The sequence below is a fragment of the Gigantopelta aegis genome, chromosome 3, assembly GCF_016097555.1.
Source record: "Gigantopelta aegis isolate Gae_Host chromosome 3, Gae_host_genome, whole genome shotgun sequence".
NCBI lineage: Eukaryota > Metazoa > Mollusca > Gastropoda > Neomphalida > Peltospiridae > Gigantopelta > Gigantopelta aegis.
In genome coordinates this window covers 40708011-40726549 of record NC_054701.1, presented here as the reverse complement: position 1 = coordinate 40726549, position 18539 = coordinate 40708011, and the positions used below count along the sequence as shown (strand labels likewise).

Genomic DNA, 18539 nt, shown 5'->3' with positions numbered 1-18539 from the left:
TCTCTGGTAGAGAACTAATTCATGATACATGTATACCAACAGTACCTGGACTCTGTGACAAGTCTTGACAAACAGAGGTTGAAGAATCTCTGGTAGAGAACTAATTCATGATACATGTATACCAACAGTACCTGGACTCCGTGACAAGTCTTGACAAACAGAGGTCGAAGAATCTCTGGTAGAGAACTAATTCATGATACATGTATACCAACAGTACCTGGACTCCGTGACAAGTCTTGACAAATAGAGGTGGAAGAATCTGTGGTAGAGAACTAATTCATGATACATGTATACCAACAGTACCTGGACTCCGTGACAAGTCTTGACAAATAGAGCTTGAAGAATCTCTGGTAGAGAACTAATTCATGATACATGTATACCAACAGTACCTGAACTCCGTGACAAGTCTTGACAAATAGAGGTTGAAGAATCTCTGGTAGGGAACTAATTTATGATACATGTATACCGACAGTACCTGGACTCCGTGACAAGTCTTGACAAATAGAGGTTGAAGAATCTCTGGTAGAGAAGAATCTTTGGTAGAGAACTAATTTATGATACATATATACCAACAGTACCTGGACTCTGTGACAAGTCTTGACAGGTAGAGGTTGAAGAATCTCTGGTAGAGAACTGGCAGCAGTGGGTGACTAACCGGTGCATCAAGGGCCTGCTGCGCCCAGCGATAGATGTTCAGACGATGGAATGCTGGAGCCTGCTCCAGTTTCAACTTCACTACCGATTGCTGAAAATTTAAATTAATTTTTTTATATCGGCTGTGAAGGTTACAATGACAAAGGTTTTTGCTTAATAACACCACTAGAGCACATTGATTTATTAATCATCGGCTATTGGATGTCAAACATTTGGTAATTTTGACATATAGTCTTAGTGAGGAAACCTGCTACATTTTTCCATTAGTAGCAAGGGATCTTTTTTAAACCATCCCACAGACAGGATAGCACATACCACAGCCTTTGATATACCAGTCGTGGTGCACAGGCTAGAATGAGAAGTTACAATGACAAATGTCATAAGAGTGTTAAGTGGCATTCACCATTCAACCTGAGCAGCAGGATACAGCCGATATCTTAAAGCAGTAACCATTCATTTTATTTATCCTGCAATCCAACAAAAACAGTTGGAAAATATTATTTGCTCCACTTTTGCTTTCAAATGGTGTACCATCAGTGTAGCAAGTCTTTTGTACTATGACATCATACAAGATAACAAGATACATAAATTAATTTTTTAAGATGCTAGCTACATTTTGTCATGTCAAAAGTCCTTGTAAAGTTGTATGCTTTGTTACCTTTATTATAACACAAAACCGTATTTGTCTATAATGTAACTAAAGTAATAATATAAAACGGTTAAACTTTGTACTTGAAAAATAGTCTGAAGTAAACAATTAAGTTAGGCTTAAGTCACTAATAAAAAAAATATATTGAAATTAATCTAGTCCTCATATTTTGCAACGATTGTAGGATAAAATTACATACATTATAACCTTGGTTCGAAGGTAACATGAGATTACTGTGCATCTCCTGCTGTAAAAATTTAATGTTTCTATACAGTATGTACATGTTGTGCCTAGTTTTCTCATAACTTGGAATTGCTATACATCTCCAGTCATTAACACATTAAAAGCCCAGGATTTCTTCTTCTTCTTTTTTGGGGGGGGGGGGGGGGGGGGGGGGGAGGGGAAGGGTGCTAACTCTCGAAAAAGGAACTTTGTGAGTGTTGACAATGTAAAAGACAGTTACTGTTTTATGCAAAACGTGGACTTTACAGGTCCATGGGAATGTGTATTCAAACCCAACAAATCCCCCCTCCACAATCTATGGACCTGTATTAATTACTATATATACAATTACATACCCGGTGCGCCTGGTCTGCTGGTAACTTGGGATTGCTGTGCATCTCCTGCTGAATGTTGAGCCAGAGTTGAGTACAAACCCTGGATGCCCCCTCGGTGTGCAGGACCATGTAGGCGAGCCACGTGAACTCCGGCATCGAACTTCTCTCCATCAACGACGGCAACGTCACCCCCGAGGCAATCCACGAAACCACAGATGACATCACACCTCGACCCTTGTCACTCCGCAACAGGGTCTAGCAACAGAAACATATCCCGTGACTTAACACACTGCTACAAATACAAACTTTGTTGTTGAAGAAACTAAAACAAATAGCTTGAGATGACAGTGGGTCGTGATAAACATTAGTAGTTTTTGGTGTAAATTATGGAATGGAAAGATTCTTGACCTCAAAATATCCTGAGCTAATAACATAATAGAAGTTAAGATAATGACGATTGACTCAGGGTTCCTGCCAGAGGTAAAAACAGGTATGGCGCCATATACCCAAATTTTTGCAGATTGTTTTTTTTTTAAGTTAATCTTTTGACAAAATTAATTACTCTTGTCATTACTGTATGATTTTCTTAACCATAACCCTAAGCTTAACCCATTTTCCTTTTGGGGCAGGCTCCCCCATACCTTCTGTTGCTTGTAGTTGCATTCAATTCCATAGTGCCATACCCAAAAATATCTTTCTGGCAGAAACACTGCGACTGAATGTATAACAATTACCCAGTGTTCAAAAAAGATTTGTTACCTCAAAGGTCTTACTAAAGACTTCTTCAATCTCAATGTAGGTTCCCTTCAGTGTAAAGGTACATCGGATCAAACTGTCGACCACAAAGCAGTAGTTTCTGAAAAAACCCCCAAATCAGGCTGAATCAAGATGAAATAAAGGGGGGGGGGGGGGGGGGGGGGGGGGGGAGAGAGAGAGGAGGAAGCTGTATTATAATATTAACATACCAGTACATTGTACAACAACAGATATTAGTTATATGTCATAATAAACAGGACCTCTAGTGTATAAGAGAAGATAATTTGATTTTTGTCTTAACACTTTCCCCATAACCAGGACAGCACATACCATACATACATGTATTTGTTATACACAATGGTTGCAACCAAAAATTGAAACAACTGTAATAGATAAATCAACCTCCACTAATGGAATCTGAACCATGAACACTTTGTACGAGTCCAGCACACTACCAACTGTTAAAAGTTTGTTTTTGTTTAACGACACCTCTAGAGCACATTGATTAATCAATCATCGGCTATTGGATGTCAAACATTTGGTAATTCTTACTCGTAGTCATCAGAGGAAACCCGCTACATCTTTCCTAATGTAGCAAGGGATCTTTTATATGCACTTTCCCACAGACAGAATAGCACATACCATGGCCTTTGATATACCAGTTGTGGTGCACTGGCTGGAACAAGAAATAGCCCGATGGGTCCAACGACGGGGATCGAATTCACACCGACCGTGCATCAAACGAGCGCTTTACCACTTTACCAAATGAGCTAATAGGTAAATTCCACTAGCTACAATCAATACAAGCAATTTATACCAATACTACCACATACTCATCCCCCCACCCCACCCAAAAGTAAATCTATGTCTTGAAGCTGCTGGCCACAGGCAATTTAATTTTTACATAATCACATAACTTCTTGCAGTTCCAACTGGCTACCAATAACAAAAGAGGATTAAACTCTGAATGTGAGAATTACTTCACAACTCACCTGTCAGTGATTCCTTTAGGCGACTTCAGAAGAACACTCAGCCAGAAGACGATGATGGAACTTGCACTACTGTCAGACAGATGCTGCAAGATCTCAGACTGTTCAAAAACAATGTTATATTACTTTTAGTGAATTCTTAGGCTTATTTTACAAATTAATTAAACTTTTATTACAGATTATTCACATTTTCTTCAATCTTCAACATCCTTTAGATGCAACTGTCAAACCCACACCTAGTTTAAATGAGCCCTTTTTCCACTGTGTCAATTTTTTTAACAGCACCCCCACCCCATCCCCTGGTCACTAATCTTGGTCAAAATATTAAAAACCTTCTTCAAAGAATAGTCTGCAATATCAAGGCTGTTGATCCCATACACTGACAGGAAAAATAAACAACATTTCTAAAAAAACAAAAAAACCCAGATTTAAAACATCTTTTTGAACTAAAACTTATTTAAAACACTAAATATTGCAATTGCTCAGTGAACTAATACATGACAGGTAGAAATCGGTTTTGAATGTGTTACTTTTACTGGACATCTTTCTCATTAAAGGAGGTTTGACATCTGAGTCATTACAATAGAGTAGCCAATCAGATGTCTATAAATCAATATCCAACTGTGGGATATCACTGTTCTGTGGGATATCAGTCTGATACCACAAATCTCATGCAACCATGGTCTCTTCAACAGGTGTGAAGGAAAACAACCGTCTACTAACTTGGATCATATCTGTTAGCTGCTTTGTTATGGCCCCAGGGAAGTCATAACTCAGCACAGACTTGGCGATCTTGAACAAGGATTCGTCTGCTGACAGAATCATTTGTAGGACCTTCTGGAACCTGCATAATCAAATCATTAACATTAATAACAAAACATTTTACTATCCAAACAAATACCTGAAAATATCCCACAGAATAGCCAGGGCTTCCAGAATTTTTATAATATCCACTAGCTGTGGGATCAGTGATTTAAAACATTTACTAGCCACGATTAAAAATTCACTAGCCATACTTTACTTTAAGTTAATACAATTTTACTAATTAATACTAATAATCGGATATGTTACCTAAAGAGGGAGATAGAGCTTCAAAACACTTAGTGGTGGTGGTGGTGGGGCAGGATATATATTAACAAAATAAGACTTAACTGCAGCATTTGACTTTTTTTTCACCAGCCGTCGGGCATGGCAATAGTAGTTATTTACCAGCCCAACATTGAATATAACTAGCCATGGGAGTGGGGCTACCATAACCTAGAAGACCTGATAGCTTAGAATAAGCGGAGAAAAATGGACAACAAGAGTGAAAAAGAGAAAGAAAAGGTGATAAATGTGACTGGGAACAAGATACAATGGAACATGTCAGCCTTTTGAGATTATTGGACCAGACTAATGAAGAGTGAAATGTAACAAGTTAAGAGGTAAGGTTAGTTTTAAATGAAAAAATAATCTCTGGTGTAATAATTTGTCATAAACAAAACATTTTATTAATCATCGGCTATTGGATGTCAAACATTTCGTAATTCTGACATTTAGTCTTAGAGGAAACCTGCTACATTTTTCCATTAATAGCAAAGAATCTTTTATATGCACTATCCCAGACAGGATAGCACATGCCACAACCTTTGAAATACCAGTCGTGGTGCACTTGCTGGAACGAGAAATAGCCCAATGGGTCCACCGGTGAATTTCGATCCTAGACCGACCACACATCAGGCGAGCACTTTACCACTGGGCTACGTCGTGTCCCTCTGCAATATATTGGCCATGTACTGAGTTTACTTGCTCACCCGTCACTCTGTGGGAAGTACTGCGATCTCTGGTTGAAGTACGGCACGAGGCAGCTGATCACGTGAATGGCTGCAGTGAACTGGTTACAGGCCAGCAGATTCTGGAGATGGTCCATGCCCTCTGTGGTAAAACTTGTAATACTGAAATAATTAAAACAATACATTTAAATTAATCGATTTCAAACCTAAACATGCCTAGATAACAATTTCTAGCACCAGTTAAATGTAAATCTTATTAGCTTTAACTTCATTAATTTTGTCTTTAGTTACTTTACTACATCCTGAGTACAAATTTAAAATGATCAGTTAGAAATTTAAATGAAAAAACCCCCAAACATTTTGATTATATTTGTTTATAAAGTTCAGAAGATATGACTGTTTAATATTTTTAAATTAGCAGATAAATATAGAATACTAAACGGGTTTGCCTGTCATACCATTTTTCATGAAATAAGTGAACAGTTTTGGTATCTGGCAAGCTTGTTTAGTATTTTATTTATTACAAACCAACTGCAAACAAGCTGCAACGCAGAAATAAGCAGATGTCAAGACCTACTACACGTTATTTTTCTACGAATTGGGTCAGTGAGTGATCTACGTCTCACTTACGTCACGCCAATATTACACTAGTTAGATATTGAGTGATTGTTATGACATGAGCAATATCTTACACTGGTGTGTAATAATACAATATGCTGCATTCATTAGTGTTGTAAGGGACGGGACATAGCCCAGTGGTAAAGTGCTCCCTTGATGCACGGTCGGTGTGGGATCGATCCCCATCTGTGGGCCCATTGGAACTATGTCTTGTTCCAACCACTACTGGTATATTAAAGGCTGTGATATGTACTACCCTGTCTGTGGGATGGTGCACATAAAAGATCCCTTGCTGCTTAATCGAAACGAGTAGCCCATGAAGTGGTGCATCAGTGGATTTCCTCTCTCAATATTTGTGTGGTTCTTAACCATATGTCCAACGCCATATAACCGTAAATAAATTTGAGTGTGTCGTTAAACAAAACATTTCTTTCCTTCCTTCATTGGTGTTGTAAATGATTTTTATCAAAAAAAATTCCATCAAATTGTAACTGAATCAAAGAAAAACATGGGGATTTTTTTTAACAATCTCACATCTTATTCTGCTAATTAGATATACGGTACCTGAAATATTTCAATGTACCATACAGATCAATTATAATCTTCCATAAAAAACATATTTAACACATACTCATGGCCTATGTTGGACATAACCAATGCCACATAACAAGCCATTGGGTTTTTTTGTGTCACGCCCTTGCCAAGAGGCAAGAGCCAATCATCTTTGGCCATATCTGGAGGGCTACATTCCTGCAAGTTTGACGGAATGGAGTAGCTGTGCAGCTTTAACTTGAGTACCAAGTCCCAAGCCCAGTTGTTGAAATGTTGTTCACTTGTTTGATTCTGTCTCACTACTGAAGCCATCTGAAAAAAAAAAAAAAAAAAAAAAAAAAAAAATAATGTTTGGTAAAAAAACCCCATCCCACCACAAATTTTAACATAGAGAAAATGGAGAAAACTTGGGAGTGTTTTCTCTTTTATAGATACATTTGTACATTATGTCGTGTGAGAGCTAAAAGGTCATAAGTGGCAGATATGACCTAAAGTGTCTTTTTTGCATATTTGGAATCGCCATCCCCGATTACATATTGTCACAAAAAATCATAGCTGTGTCCCTAATTGCATCGATTATACAGAAGGATTTAAATGGTCGTAAGTGAATCACAGAACTATACCAATTTGCATGAAAATAGATGTAACTGACACATACGACTTTCCTCCGATTTGCTTGCTGTCCATCATTTGAACATGACTTACCGTGTGCGGTAGATACACCCTTTTTACATACAGTTCGTTATATAATTATGTCTGACATAGGTCTATGTGCCAAATACAACCCATATGTATTCTTTGTTATTGGTCTGTGACAGAAATTACAAATGCGAAGTACAATAAGGCATACATTAAGTCAATATTTTTATGTGCTTGAATCCTAAAAATAATGACCTAATTTTGTCGTTGTGAGAGCCCAATCTATTTAGGAAAAACATTTGGTACTGCATGAAATGAACCATTTGGCAACAGACAAGAATGGTGTCTGTATATATAAATAGGAATTGCAGTAACATTAATGTTTGTATGGTTTGCTATTTTAGGTGCACCATAATTATAATAATAAACATGTTTTGGTGAATTTTCTTGACAAACAAATATCTATTTTCAAATGTTTAAAATTGAAGCAAAGTTTCCAACAAATACAATTTTAATTCATAATAATGTTGTATGTGACATATACGACCAAAGTGCAAGCATAATCACACTGATTTTGGAGGTACATGTACATGTATTTAATTATATGTTACGGTGGTCAAGTTCCGCCTTTTAGGATCTAAAGGATTGCCCTAATGTAGACATTATGGATTAGGCCAAAAAAAAAAAAATAGGTGTGTTTCCGATTGCATCCCCCAAAAAATTAGGGTAGGTAGGTAGGTTTTTTTTTTTTTTTTTTTTAATTGAATACTATCATAATAATAATAATAATAATAATAATAATAATAATTATAATTATTAATCATCATTATCATTATTGTCGTCGTAGTAGTAGTAGTAGTAGTAGTGGTAGTGGTAGTGGTAGTAGTGGTAGTAGTAGTAGTAGTAGTAGTAGTAGTAGTAGTAGTAGTAGTGGTAGTGGTAGTAGTAGTAGTATTGGTATGCACTGTTTGTGTATTTCCTTAAATTAATGGGACATTTGTATTAATTTCGTTGTTCTTAATTTAAATACTTTATGCAAACATTTGAGATGCATTAATAATAAGACCTGTTGATTTAAGTGAAGACGAGAATTAAGCTGAATTGATACGATTATATTTAATCGAAATAACCTGTACCAAGGCTATGTTCGTACATTAATTCGGTTACTTCCGTGACCGACCAAGCTGTTCGGTGGTAGTTAATCAGGGGAAGGAACTCTATTACAAAAGCGTTTCCATAATTTCTTGATGTTTTTCGGAAGGGAATTACATGTGCAAAATGTATCGTATAATAGTACGTAAACAATGTGCAAGGAAGGAAATACTCTTGTTTGGTGATGTTGTCCTCTTTTATTTTTACTTTTTTTTATTTTTTTTTTTTTTTATTATTAATTTTTTTTTTTTTTTTTTTTTCAGTTTAAGAGAAAAAAATTAGGGTCGGGGTGTGTGGGTGTGTGTGTAAAACTAGGGACGGTCGGTCGACCGGAAACACACCTTTTTTTTTTTTTTGCCTTAACAATATTGCACATACAAACGTCATTGTAAGCTATCCAGGACAAAGTCCAGTAACAAAAGACAGTGTAATCAGACAAAAGGTTAAAAGGCGAATAAAGTGAATAAATGATAGCAAGATTTATGAACTTTGATTAACTTTACAGTTAACAAATATCTGCAACAGAATATACCTGTCCTGAGTAAGACCCCCGATCCTATTGGAGGCCAGATTTAGGATAGGTGTGTTTGAAACCCTGGTGGTATATGGACTATGGACACTTTAAACCAGTTACTAAGCTAAGCTAAGCAACATAATGTTGAACATGAACAAGACACAACACACACACAAAAACATTAGCACAACATAGCTGAACATGACATAGCACACACAACATAAGCTGAACATGACACAGCACACACAACATAAGCTGAACATGACACAGCACACACAACATAAGCTGAACATGACACAGCACACACAACATAAGCTGAACATGACACAGCACACACAACATAAGCTGAACATGACACAGCACACACAACATAAGCTGAACATGACATAGCACACACAACATAAGCTGAACATGACACAGCACACACAACAGGGCATGAACATCTAGTTTTTTCCCTAGCATGTTTTAGCATGGTACAGCACCATGCCTCAATAGTCTAGCACCATCTTGCCTTAATCAGCACCATGCTGCCCTGAGATTAAACAAGCCTTTTTCACTAATTAATTATAAAATTGCCTTTATAAAACACCCAAAAAGGTATTATTAATTAATAAAATATGCCCTTTATATCTTTTGCCATTCATTCATTTATTAAAGCAAGCACATAAATTACACTGTTTATTTCAATTAATTTTTGTGTATTTTTAATGAAAAACAAGTGCCCCGAAAATGAAAGAAAGAAGTGTCTTATTTAATGACGCACTCAACACATTTTATTTACGGTTATATGGCGTCAGACATATGGTTAAGGACCGCACAGATTTTTTTTAGAGGAAACCCGCTGTCGCCACATAGGCTACTCTTTTACGACAGGCAGCAAGGGATCTTTTATTTGCACTTCCCACAGGCAGGATAGCACAAACCATGGCCTTTGTTGAACCAGTTATGGATCACTGGTCGGTGCAAGTGGTTTACACCTACCCATTGAGCCTTGCGGAGCACTCACTCAGGGTTTGGAGTCGGTATCTGGATTAAAAATCCCATGCCTCGACTGGGATCCGAACCCAGTACGTACCAGACTGTAGATCGATGGCCAAACCACGACGCCACCAAGGCCGGCTACTCAACAGGCGAACATGGTATAGTGTTCACTACTTCTGGATTTGATATTCAGTACACACCCTCATTGGAAATGTAAACCCTATATCCTCTGAATGAGCTTCACTTGAACCCGGTGTATCCCAAACCAATAAGCTGCTAAACATAGTTCCTTCATTAAAAGGTACCAGTTTCAGTTTGCTTAACTATTCTGGTTTGTCTGTTGCACTAGCTCATAAACCAGGTATTCTTGAAACTAGTGAAGTACACCCTGAGGCAGCAGAACCAGGAACTATCTGCAAAAGGACCCCCATAGCACAAAGAACACTGCACACAACATGCCATCAGCTTTTCTGATGACTCATCAGGAATGAATACTTGCCTAGAAAAAGAGGTTTTGTATGGATAAATCGTTGGATTCTGATACACCATCATCAAACAAAGAACATGGAGCACTACCACCACAGTGTTTCTGCCAGATAGAATTTTTTGGGTATGGCTCTATAGAATTGAATGCAGCCACAGTCAACAGAGATATGGGGGGGGGGGGAGGGGGGGGTGTTTGTCCTCCCTCAGAAAGAAAACGGGTTAAGTTTAGGGTTAGGATTAAGAAAATCATACAGTAATGATAAGAGTAAATAATTTTGTCAAAAAGTTAGCTTAAAAAAAAATTCAGCAAAAATATTTGGGTATGGTACCATACCCATTTTACCCTCTGGCAGAAACCCTGCACCAGATAAGGTCACATAAAATCAGTGGTGGGTTAAAGAAAACAAGAATTTCACGAGTCAGAGTAGCTTTTTTCACATTATTATTTTGTTCAATTGGTGATTTTATTTATCATATTATTATTTAAAAAAGTAAAATAACTTTTTTCACGTAATATTTTGTTTAAAGGAAGGGACAATTAAGGCATTTGGCCTGGTATGCATATTCAACAATATATAATGCACATTATTGCTTAATATCAACAAGTATAATCGTATAGTTAATTAATAAAATGGTTAAATGTGACGGCTATTATATATAATGGGTGCAGCCATTTTGTACCATCCCAGTGAATACGCCCTCTGGCGAGCTGGTGGTTATGTAATACCTAACGTGTCACGTCAGGAATTAGTCTTCGAACTGAAGAAACAAAACATACCTGATTTTTGCAGATGCATCGCAATGTTCTGTAATTATATCCATCCTAGTAAGCCAGCACCAATAATTATATATTATTTTTCAATACATAATTAACCACCATTGTCAAAGTGTTGAAATAACTGTATTATGTTTCGTACATAAATTGACTCATGTGCTAAAACAATAATCGGTGTGTTTTCTTGGTCAATTGGTCTTTTCTTTCCGTGGCCTTTCTGTGGTTCCTGATTGGCAGGTGTATATTCAGATGGTCCCCAGACACTGTCTCTAGACACACTAAAAAGACGTGCCTCTTTTATGAAGATCACAGGGTATTGTGTGATAACAGCACGGTTACACCTCAAATCGTAATGGACATTACCAACCGCCCTGCTTTATTACTGTAAGTAATTCTGTAAAACCCTTGATTAATTAGACTTTCCCATCTAAAATCACAAAACTGACCAATTACGTCGTCCCAAAGAAAGAAAAGTATCACTTGGGTATCGTGAGTGGTAGTGTTTGCTCGAACGTGCCCTACCAATAGGCCTAATAGTTTTGATTTTTTTTCTTTGGATTTAAAAATAAATAAAAATACTGTAACTCCATTTCGTTCTATTGATGTAACCTGAAATATATTTAATTAAATAGTTTATTATACTATCAAGTCATTTATGTTGTTTTACAAGTCAGGTTGATGAAAGCGAAGCGCCTTGTCGTAAATTAGAGCGTTTGTTTACACTGTGCATAGAGAAGATGGACGGAGCTGACATCACTTCGCCCCAAGCTATACCACCGGATGTCACAAAAAGTAAACAAAATGGCTGCCCCCAGTTAGCAGGAATAATCATGTTTTTTTATTAACTCTAAAATTACGCGTTTTTTATTTGTTAAAGTGTCAGTATGTGTTGGTGTCCGGGTATGCATCTTTCCAACACATAAGGCTGTTGTTTGAGTTGACCCTACCTTTAAGCGGTGATTTTATTAATACGTACTTCTACTTGTATTCCTTTTTGAATGTTGGATTCTAAATATTTTCTATTTACCAACTTTCTCCTTTTTAAAAATAAATATGTGATTTGCAAACTGAAATAGGAAGCAGGGAGGCTCGTGCAGGAATAAATCCGCGAGGACAGGTAATGTATCTATAAAAGAGAAAACACTCCAAGTTTTCTCCATTTCTTTTCACATTACCTGTCCTCACAAGTGCAGCATTCAACAGATGGCAGTGGATAATGAGATCCGCAAGTGCTCTCCCCAAGACTGGATGGAGTCTGACAAGTGGAAGAATTAGGCCAACCATGGTAAGCCCTCCTCCTAGGGGTGCCCGTCACAAACCCATGCAGGTGATGTTAGTAACAACAACCAGAAAAGGCAGCATCCATCAGCGTCATGTACGGCTCCCCGAAACACATGGAAAAGGAACCGTGAAACCACATCTCAAGTTGGTTCTGACAGGGTGGAAAGATGTACCACCAGGGATGCAGGTGTTAGGTAACCTCCTAACGTATTGGAGTGTTTTTAGTAAAAACAAGCAACAACAGAGTATGGGTGCATCCATCAGAACACTGAACTAAACAAATCCCGAATGTTTTCTGGCTAGTACACCAAAAAAGTGTTAGTTCAGTTAGGAAACATATGGCCAAGTGCAGTGTAAGGCAAATGTTATCCAGACAAAAGTTCCAGCACCAGTGCATGTTAAAAGTGCAAAGAACAGAAGTCTTAGCAAGTCCTCACCTGAAATGATAGACATCTCGGTGTGCAGTCTATAAGTCAACAGTAGCTCAGCGACAACGAGGACAGCTAGTATTCATCAAAGTCTGCGCAGCCACCACAGGTCCCAGATGATGGAAGCCCTCAACATCCTCCGTGGATACATCTCGCAAGTAGTAGTTAGCGAAGATAGAATCCGTCGCCCAAAAACAACCAGTAAGTATGTGCTAAATGGGTGTGTTACAGTGCAGGGACATGGTGGCGACCAGTGCACGCAATTCAAGTGGATTGGAAGCTGAAGGTGCAGGCAAATCTTCCTTCTGGTATGCAGACAGGATCATAAACCGGATCCAAGTAGAGACCGTATTCTTGGTAATGTCTTTTAGGTAACTTTGGTGACAGGAAAGGAACAACCTCGAACGGCGTTGACAGAACGAGCGAGTCCTCTCTATGTAATGATACAAAGCTCTCACCGGACATACGGATAAATCTTCCACATCGTCCGGACCCACAATGGATGACAAGGCTTGTACCACGTAGGAACGAGGAGCTTGATCAGGCAGCTGATTCTTAGCCACGAAGTTCATAAGGAGACCCAATGTAACTGAACTTCGGTCACGGTGAAACCGGATCAGGTCCACATCTAAGGCATGAATCTCAGAAACCCGTGCAGCTGTAGTGAAACCCAACAAGAAGACAGTCTTCCGTGTTAATGCTTCCAGGAATGACTCTTCTACAGGTTCATATGGTGCCGACGTCAAAGACCGTAAGACCAGATTCAAGTCCCACTTCGGTGGACGAAAGCGATGGACTTGATCTTCTAGCTTAAATCCCTTGATCATCTTATGTATCTCAGGGATGGTAGATAACTTTGTAGTTGTGGCTGGATCATGAACCGTAGCAATCACAGACATGTACCCTGCAATGGTCGACCCCTTGAGCTTCAACGACGTATGAAGATACATCAGGAAGTTGGCAAGTCGAGGCACCGGAATAGACTGAGGTCGTAGCTTCTGCCGGATACACCATCGGTGGAAACACAGCCATTGGACATTATATGCAGCAGTAGTAGAGGAGCGATGAGCCTTCAAAATTGCCGCAGAAATATTCGAAGAAAACCCCTTCAACCGAATGGATGTTACATCCGGAGGCTTTTCAAAGCAACCGGCTTTGGACTCCAAACATCGATTTGTTTGCCACGCGGTTTAACCATCAGCTGCGAGTATATGTGTCACCAGTCCCAGATCCAGACGCCATAGATCTAGATGCCTTGGCCATCAGCTGGAATCAGATGGATGCGTACCCTTTCCGCCTCCCATCCTGCTGCCCAAAGTGTTGCAGAGATTCCAGCAGTTCCATTGCCATCTTCTCTTGATCACGCCAATGTGGCCAACGAGAATGTGGTTTCCAGACCTCATCAGGCTCGCTGACCCACATCCTCTACCTCTGCCAGATTGGGACCATCTGCTGTGGCATCCCACATCAAAGTTTCACCATCCCGAAAGGCAAGACTGTCCATTCGTAGTGATTGCCTTGAAGGACGAATCTCAGATAACGGTGGTATGCGATACGTGAAGTCGCCGCTAAGAAGACATCCAGGTAGGACAAAACATGAGCCATGTCCATAGACTGTGCCTGACGATCTGTGAATTCCACCGATGAAGACTTCCCTAAGCGGTGAATGTCATCACCCTGGACCGGAGCCGCATCTTTAAATGGCATGTTGAACACCGGATACATTTTCGAAGACCAATGAGGAAAGTTGACGAATGATGCAGTGTTGTGAAATGCACGGTCAAGATTATCAGCAACATCAGACACCAGCGTGCCGGCCGCCAGGGAACGCAGAACAACATCCTAAGGTTGAATGTCGGTAGTGATCATAGGTGTCGGGCCCTTCTTAGCAGGAGTAGGTGGTCGCGGTTGTGACGGCAACAACTCGTATACAGCAGCCAGGCAATCTCTCATGGTCATATGATCTGCCGCATCGGTATCATCGACCACCGTGGGAACTGAGACGTCATCCGGGAAGTCCCTCATGATGCGAGTGCAGGCAAAACGACCCGTAGTACTAGCCAGAACTGGATGATCCCGTCGGGAACCCATGGAATTCTTGGAACCGGAACGGTGTGTACGAGACGCAGGAACTACCGAATGACTGTGACTACGGACCCGGCTACAGTGAGACCCGGAATCCCTAGAACGCTCATGGAATGAACGATGTGAAACCGTCTTCTTGTTCCGCTGGGAAACTTCGGTCCGCTTAGAAGACTCAGCATTAAAAGCCAAACGAAGGTAGCGACAAGCATAATAAGACAATGGAGAAAACGAATCCACCATAATAAAACACAAGTATCACGAAAAACCCCAAAGTTTGACTCCAAACAGCAGAGCCAGAAAAACCATGTCCGAACCAGATTAGCAAGAGGAAAAGAAGAAAGTTGAAGTCACATGACCGGAACTACAGGGAGCATACAGTGAAGAATTTTAGGCCATCCCATTGGAATGTTCAGACCAGACCACTCGTGTGAGAGGAGGTGCACTTGTGAGGACAGGTAATGTGAAAAGAAAATATTTTCTTCTCAATAACAAACATACATGGCTGATGTTGAGATGAATGTTGAAAATAATAGTATTTCCATTTGTGTTTGTAAAAGAGCATCATATAAATGTTGATCAATATTTGTTCAAGTACATGTAAAATTTATGACATCACATTTCCTTAAAGAAAAAAGCAGGGCCTGCTTATACACCTTACCCAAAATGATATTTTAAAACCACTGAATTAGTTTTTAGCAGTATGAAATATTTGGGGCTTTTACAGCTTTTTAACCATAATAGCTTACACTTTACATAAACATTTCACATAAATTTCTCCGTTTAGCAAACCCAACATGTCTCTGGACTTTCTGGTCTTTATAGTAGTTCAAAATGTATTTAGCACAAAACAAAAAACAAAAGTAATAGAGTCAATGGTTTCAAATAAAAAGGGAAAAAAGAAAATTAAAAAAACCTTTGAACTTGACTATAATCACATGCACATAAAGCTATCTCAATAAGTACAATTAAACCCCTTGAAACGGGACACCTACTGGACAAACTAAAAACAGGATCTGTTCTGTACTGATATTTAAAAATGAACCATGAAAAATGTCTGGTTTTGAGGGAATTCTGGTTTACAGAGGGTCCGGTTTTTAGGGCCTTCACTGTATCTTTCAACAGCAAAGTAAGCCAGCATTTTATGTGTTAACATGACACAGTGATCCATGTCAGACAAAACTTTATCAACAAAGGTTACTTGCATAAATTCAGTATCAAAATGTGTGCACAAACCTGACGTATTCCTTCACCAATGATAGAGCTCATATTGCGGTTTGAAATGTACTTGTTGTAAGCTTCCACTATCAGCAGAGCAACTTGCCGGTGTAGTCGTATTGGCAAGACTGGTTTACCAGTCTGAAAAAACCCACATCAAAATAATATTTTATAGAAAATACTAAACAAGTTACCAGTTAAATTTATGACACAAGTAAAATAATTTTCACCTGTCTTGAGCTTTAGCGAATAACAAATGAAAATTATTTAAAAATAAAGTTACACATCTTATGAAACTTATATAAACAAAACATTTTATGCTTTTCTTGGGTTAAAGAAGGAAACTTCAGTCATGTGACCAGAACAAGAAGTAGAAGTGTCATTGGAATAACTTTTATTAGTCATCCCATTGGCCGTTGGGATGATCAAACCATTCTACCATCTTAGGGGGAAAATATCATTTGTTTGAGGTCAGGTTAAGTTAAAAAGAAATGATTTACATCTATCTTGTACAGTCTCCTATTTCATATCGATATGAAATCATATTTGTAAAAACAAACCCATGAAATATCCTCAATTTACATTTATTATAACAATAATTGTTAATTCTCTACAGCAATTTTTTGCCTTGAAACTATATTCAAGTTTTTTTTCAATGGCATGTTTTTTTGCCGTGGACATTTTCTTAATTGCAGGGTTTGTTATAATGCAATGAGTCACTGAAAAAATAAATAAAAAATACAACCATACAGTTTGACTTAAGTTATGAGACAATACACTACTACCAAGAGCTACAGAATAATGTAACCCACTTGTTCACTGATGTTCCAGTTCATGTGACTAAGAACGCTCCTGGCAAGCTGGTTTTCTGCCTGAGACAAGTCATGTGTTAACAGCCACTGTCTCAATGTCAGCATATCGGGGTCAGACGGCATCCACTTCTGGATTGGAAGGTCTTGAAACAGGTACAGGGACATCTAATGATGAACAAGAAAAGAAGGAATGGAGAAAACTTGAGATGTGACTGGAACAGGAAGGGGTGCACGGTAGAAGAATTTTAAGCCATCCCATTGGACGTTGGGATGTTCGAACCAGACTACTATCCTTAAGGGAATATGCATTTGTTGAGGACAAGTGATGTTGAAAAGAAATATTTCTTTTAGTGACACATACACATGTACCTGTGCACAATTTTAAAATACAGCAATTTGGCATCTAACACAACTATAATGGTTATTTTGACTGTTGGTCAAGAGTGAAGAGTAAACCTGCTATTTCTACTAATAAAGCAGCAAGTTTATATGTTCTTTCACACAAAGGCAGGATAGCACATACCACACCATTTGATGTACTAGTCATGGGACACTGATTGGGGTGAGAGAAAACAAACTTAGTCCACTGAAGGCAATCGATTCTGTGACCCATTGGACTACAAGCAATTGCTTTACCACTGCGCAACATAAGAGCTCTGGACCCATGCTTATAAAACTCATCTCAAATGATGTCACATGCATGCAATTTGTATGGTGTTGCCATGATGTTACTGTCTCAGACTCTTATTAGAGTCTTGAGGCTAGACTCTAAACGTTTTATAAGCACCAGGCCTGATAGAGCAAAGAAACAAAATATTAAAAATACACCACAAACAAAGGCACTTTAATGGAATATATAGAAAAATATTTGCGAAGCTTAAAATGAGTGAGCTATTTGCATTAGAGATTGACAGGTAGAGCGACAATAATTTTAAATAAAAACTGGTCCAAAGTTTTCAAACTGGCAACAATAATTTGTCGACAACAACCAACTTTAAAAAAAAAAATTGTTAAACTTGTTCACACCTTAAAACTTCTATAGTACAGTATATACACCAGGATAAAAACATTTACTATCATAAGATACATTTTCAAATGAAATATGACATATATGTTTAATCCTGGTGACTTAAGTATCCACGTCCCACCATGTGACTAACTCCTCCTTCACTCTTACTCTTTACTTGCTGAGACAAGGTTAATGATGAAAAAGAAAATATGACATTGTAATATTATACAAAAAGATAACAAACTGACCATTCCCACTTGTGACATGACTTCCTTAACCCTCTGTAGAAGTAGGGACAAGATGAATGGGTGTTTGATCATAATAGTATACAACAATTCACGGCCAACCTTGGAACAAAATTCTCTGGTATGACTGCAGACGTAGGATATCTAAAAATAGATAAAACATTAACAAACAACAGGACAATATGCTGAATAGGAATATTATGTAATGAAAACTACAGGCAACTTTAAGCTTTTGTACTTTGTTTTTTATGCTTAAAGGTATATATTAATCTGCACACTTTGTTTGTAAACCTTAAAATAGGACATAAATATCTGCAACTTCAGAGTTTAAGCTTGGTACCCATCATAATATTAGCAACTGAAATTTTTT

General features: G+C 38.4%; 1 protein-coding gene across 3 annotated transcripts in view; it reads right to left on the bottom strand.

Annotated features, from left to right (window-relative positions):
• Positions 1 to 18539, bottom strand: part of LOC121368039 (ectopic P granules protein 5 homolog) — a 59230-nt gene that overhangs the window by 25998 nt on the left and 14693 nt on the right. For all 3 annotated transcript variants that reach the window (XM_041492551.1, XM_041492552.1, XM_041492553.1), the window contains 10 exons: positions 18173 to 18313; positions 16916 to 17080; positions 16122 to 16244; positions 6627 to 6859; positions 5399 to 5539; positions 4329 to 4449; positions 3609 to 3706; positions 2620 to 2716; positions 1882 to 2115; positions 579 to 745 (listed from right to left, as the gene is read on the bottom strand). In XM_041492551.1, the coding sequence (XP_041348485.1) occupies positions 579 to 745; positions 1882 to 2115; positions 2620 to 2716; positions 3609 to 3706; positions 4329 to 4449; positions 5399 to 5539; positions 6627 to 6859; positions 16122 to 16244; positions 16916 to 17080; positions 18173 to 18313 (1520 nt within the window). The remainder of the gene's footprint in view (positions 1 to 578; positions 746 to 1881; positions 2116 to 2619; positions 2717 to 3608; positions 3707 to 4328; positions 4450 to 5398; positions 5540 to 6626; positions 6860 to 16121; positions 16245 to 16915; positions 17081 to 18172; positions 18314 to 18539) is intronic.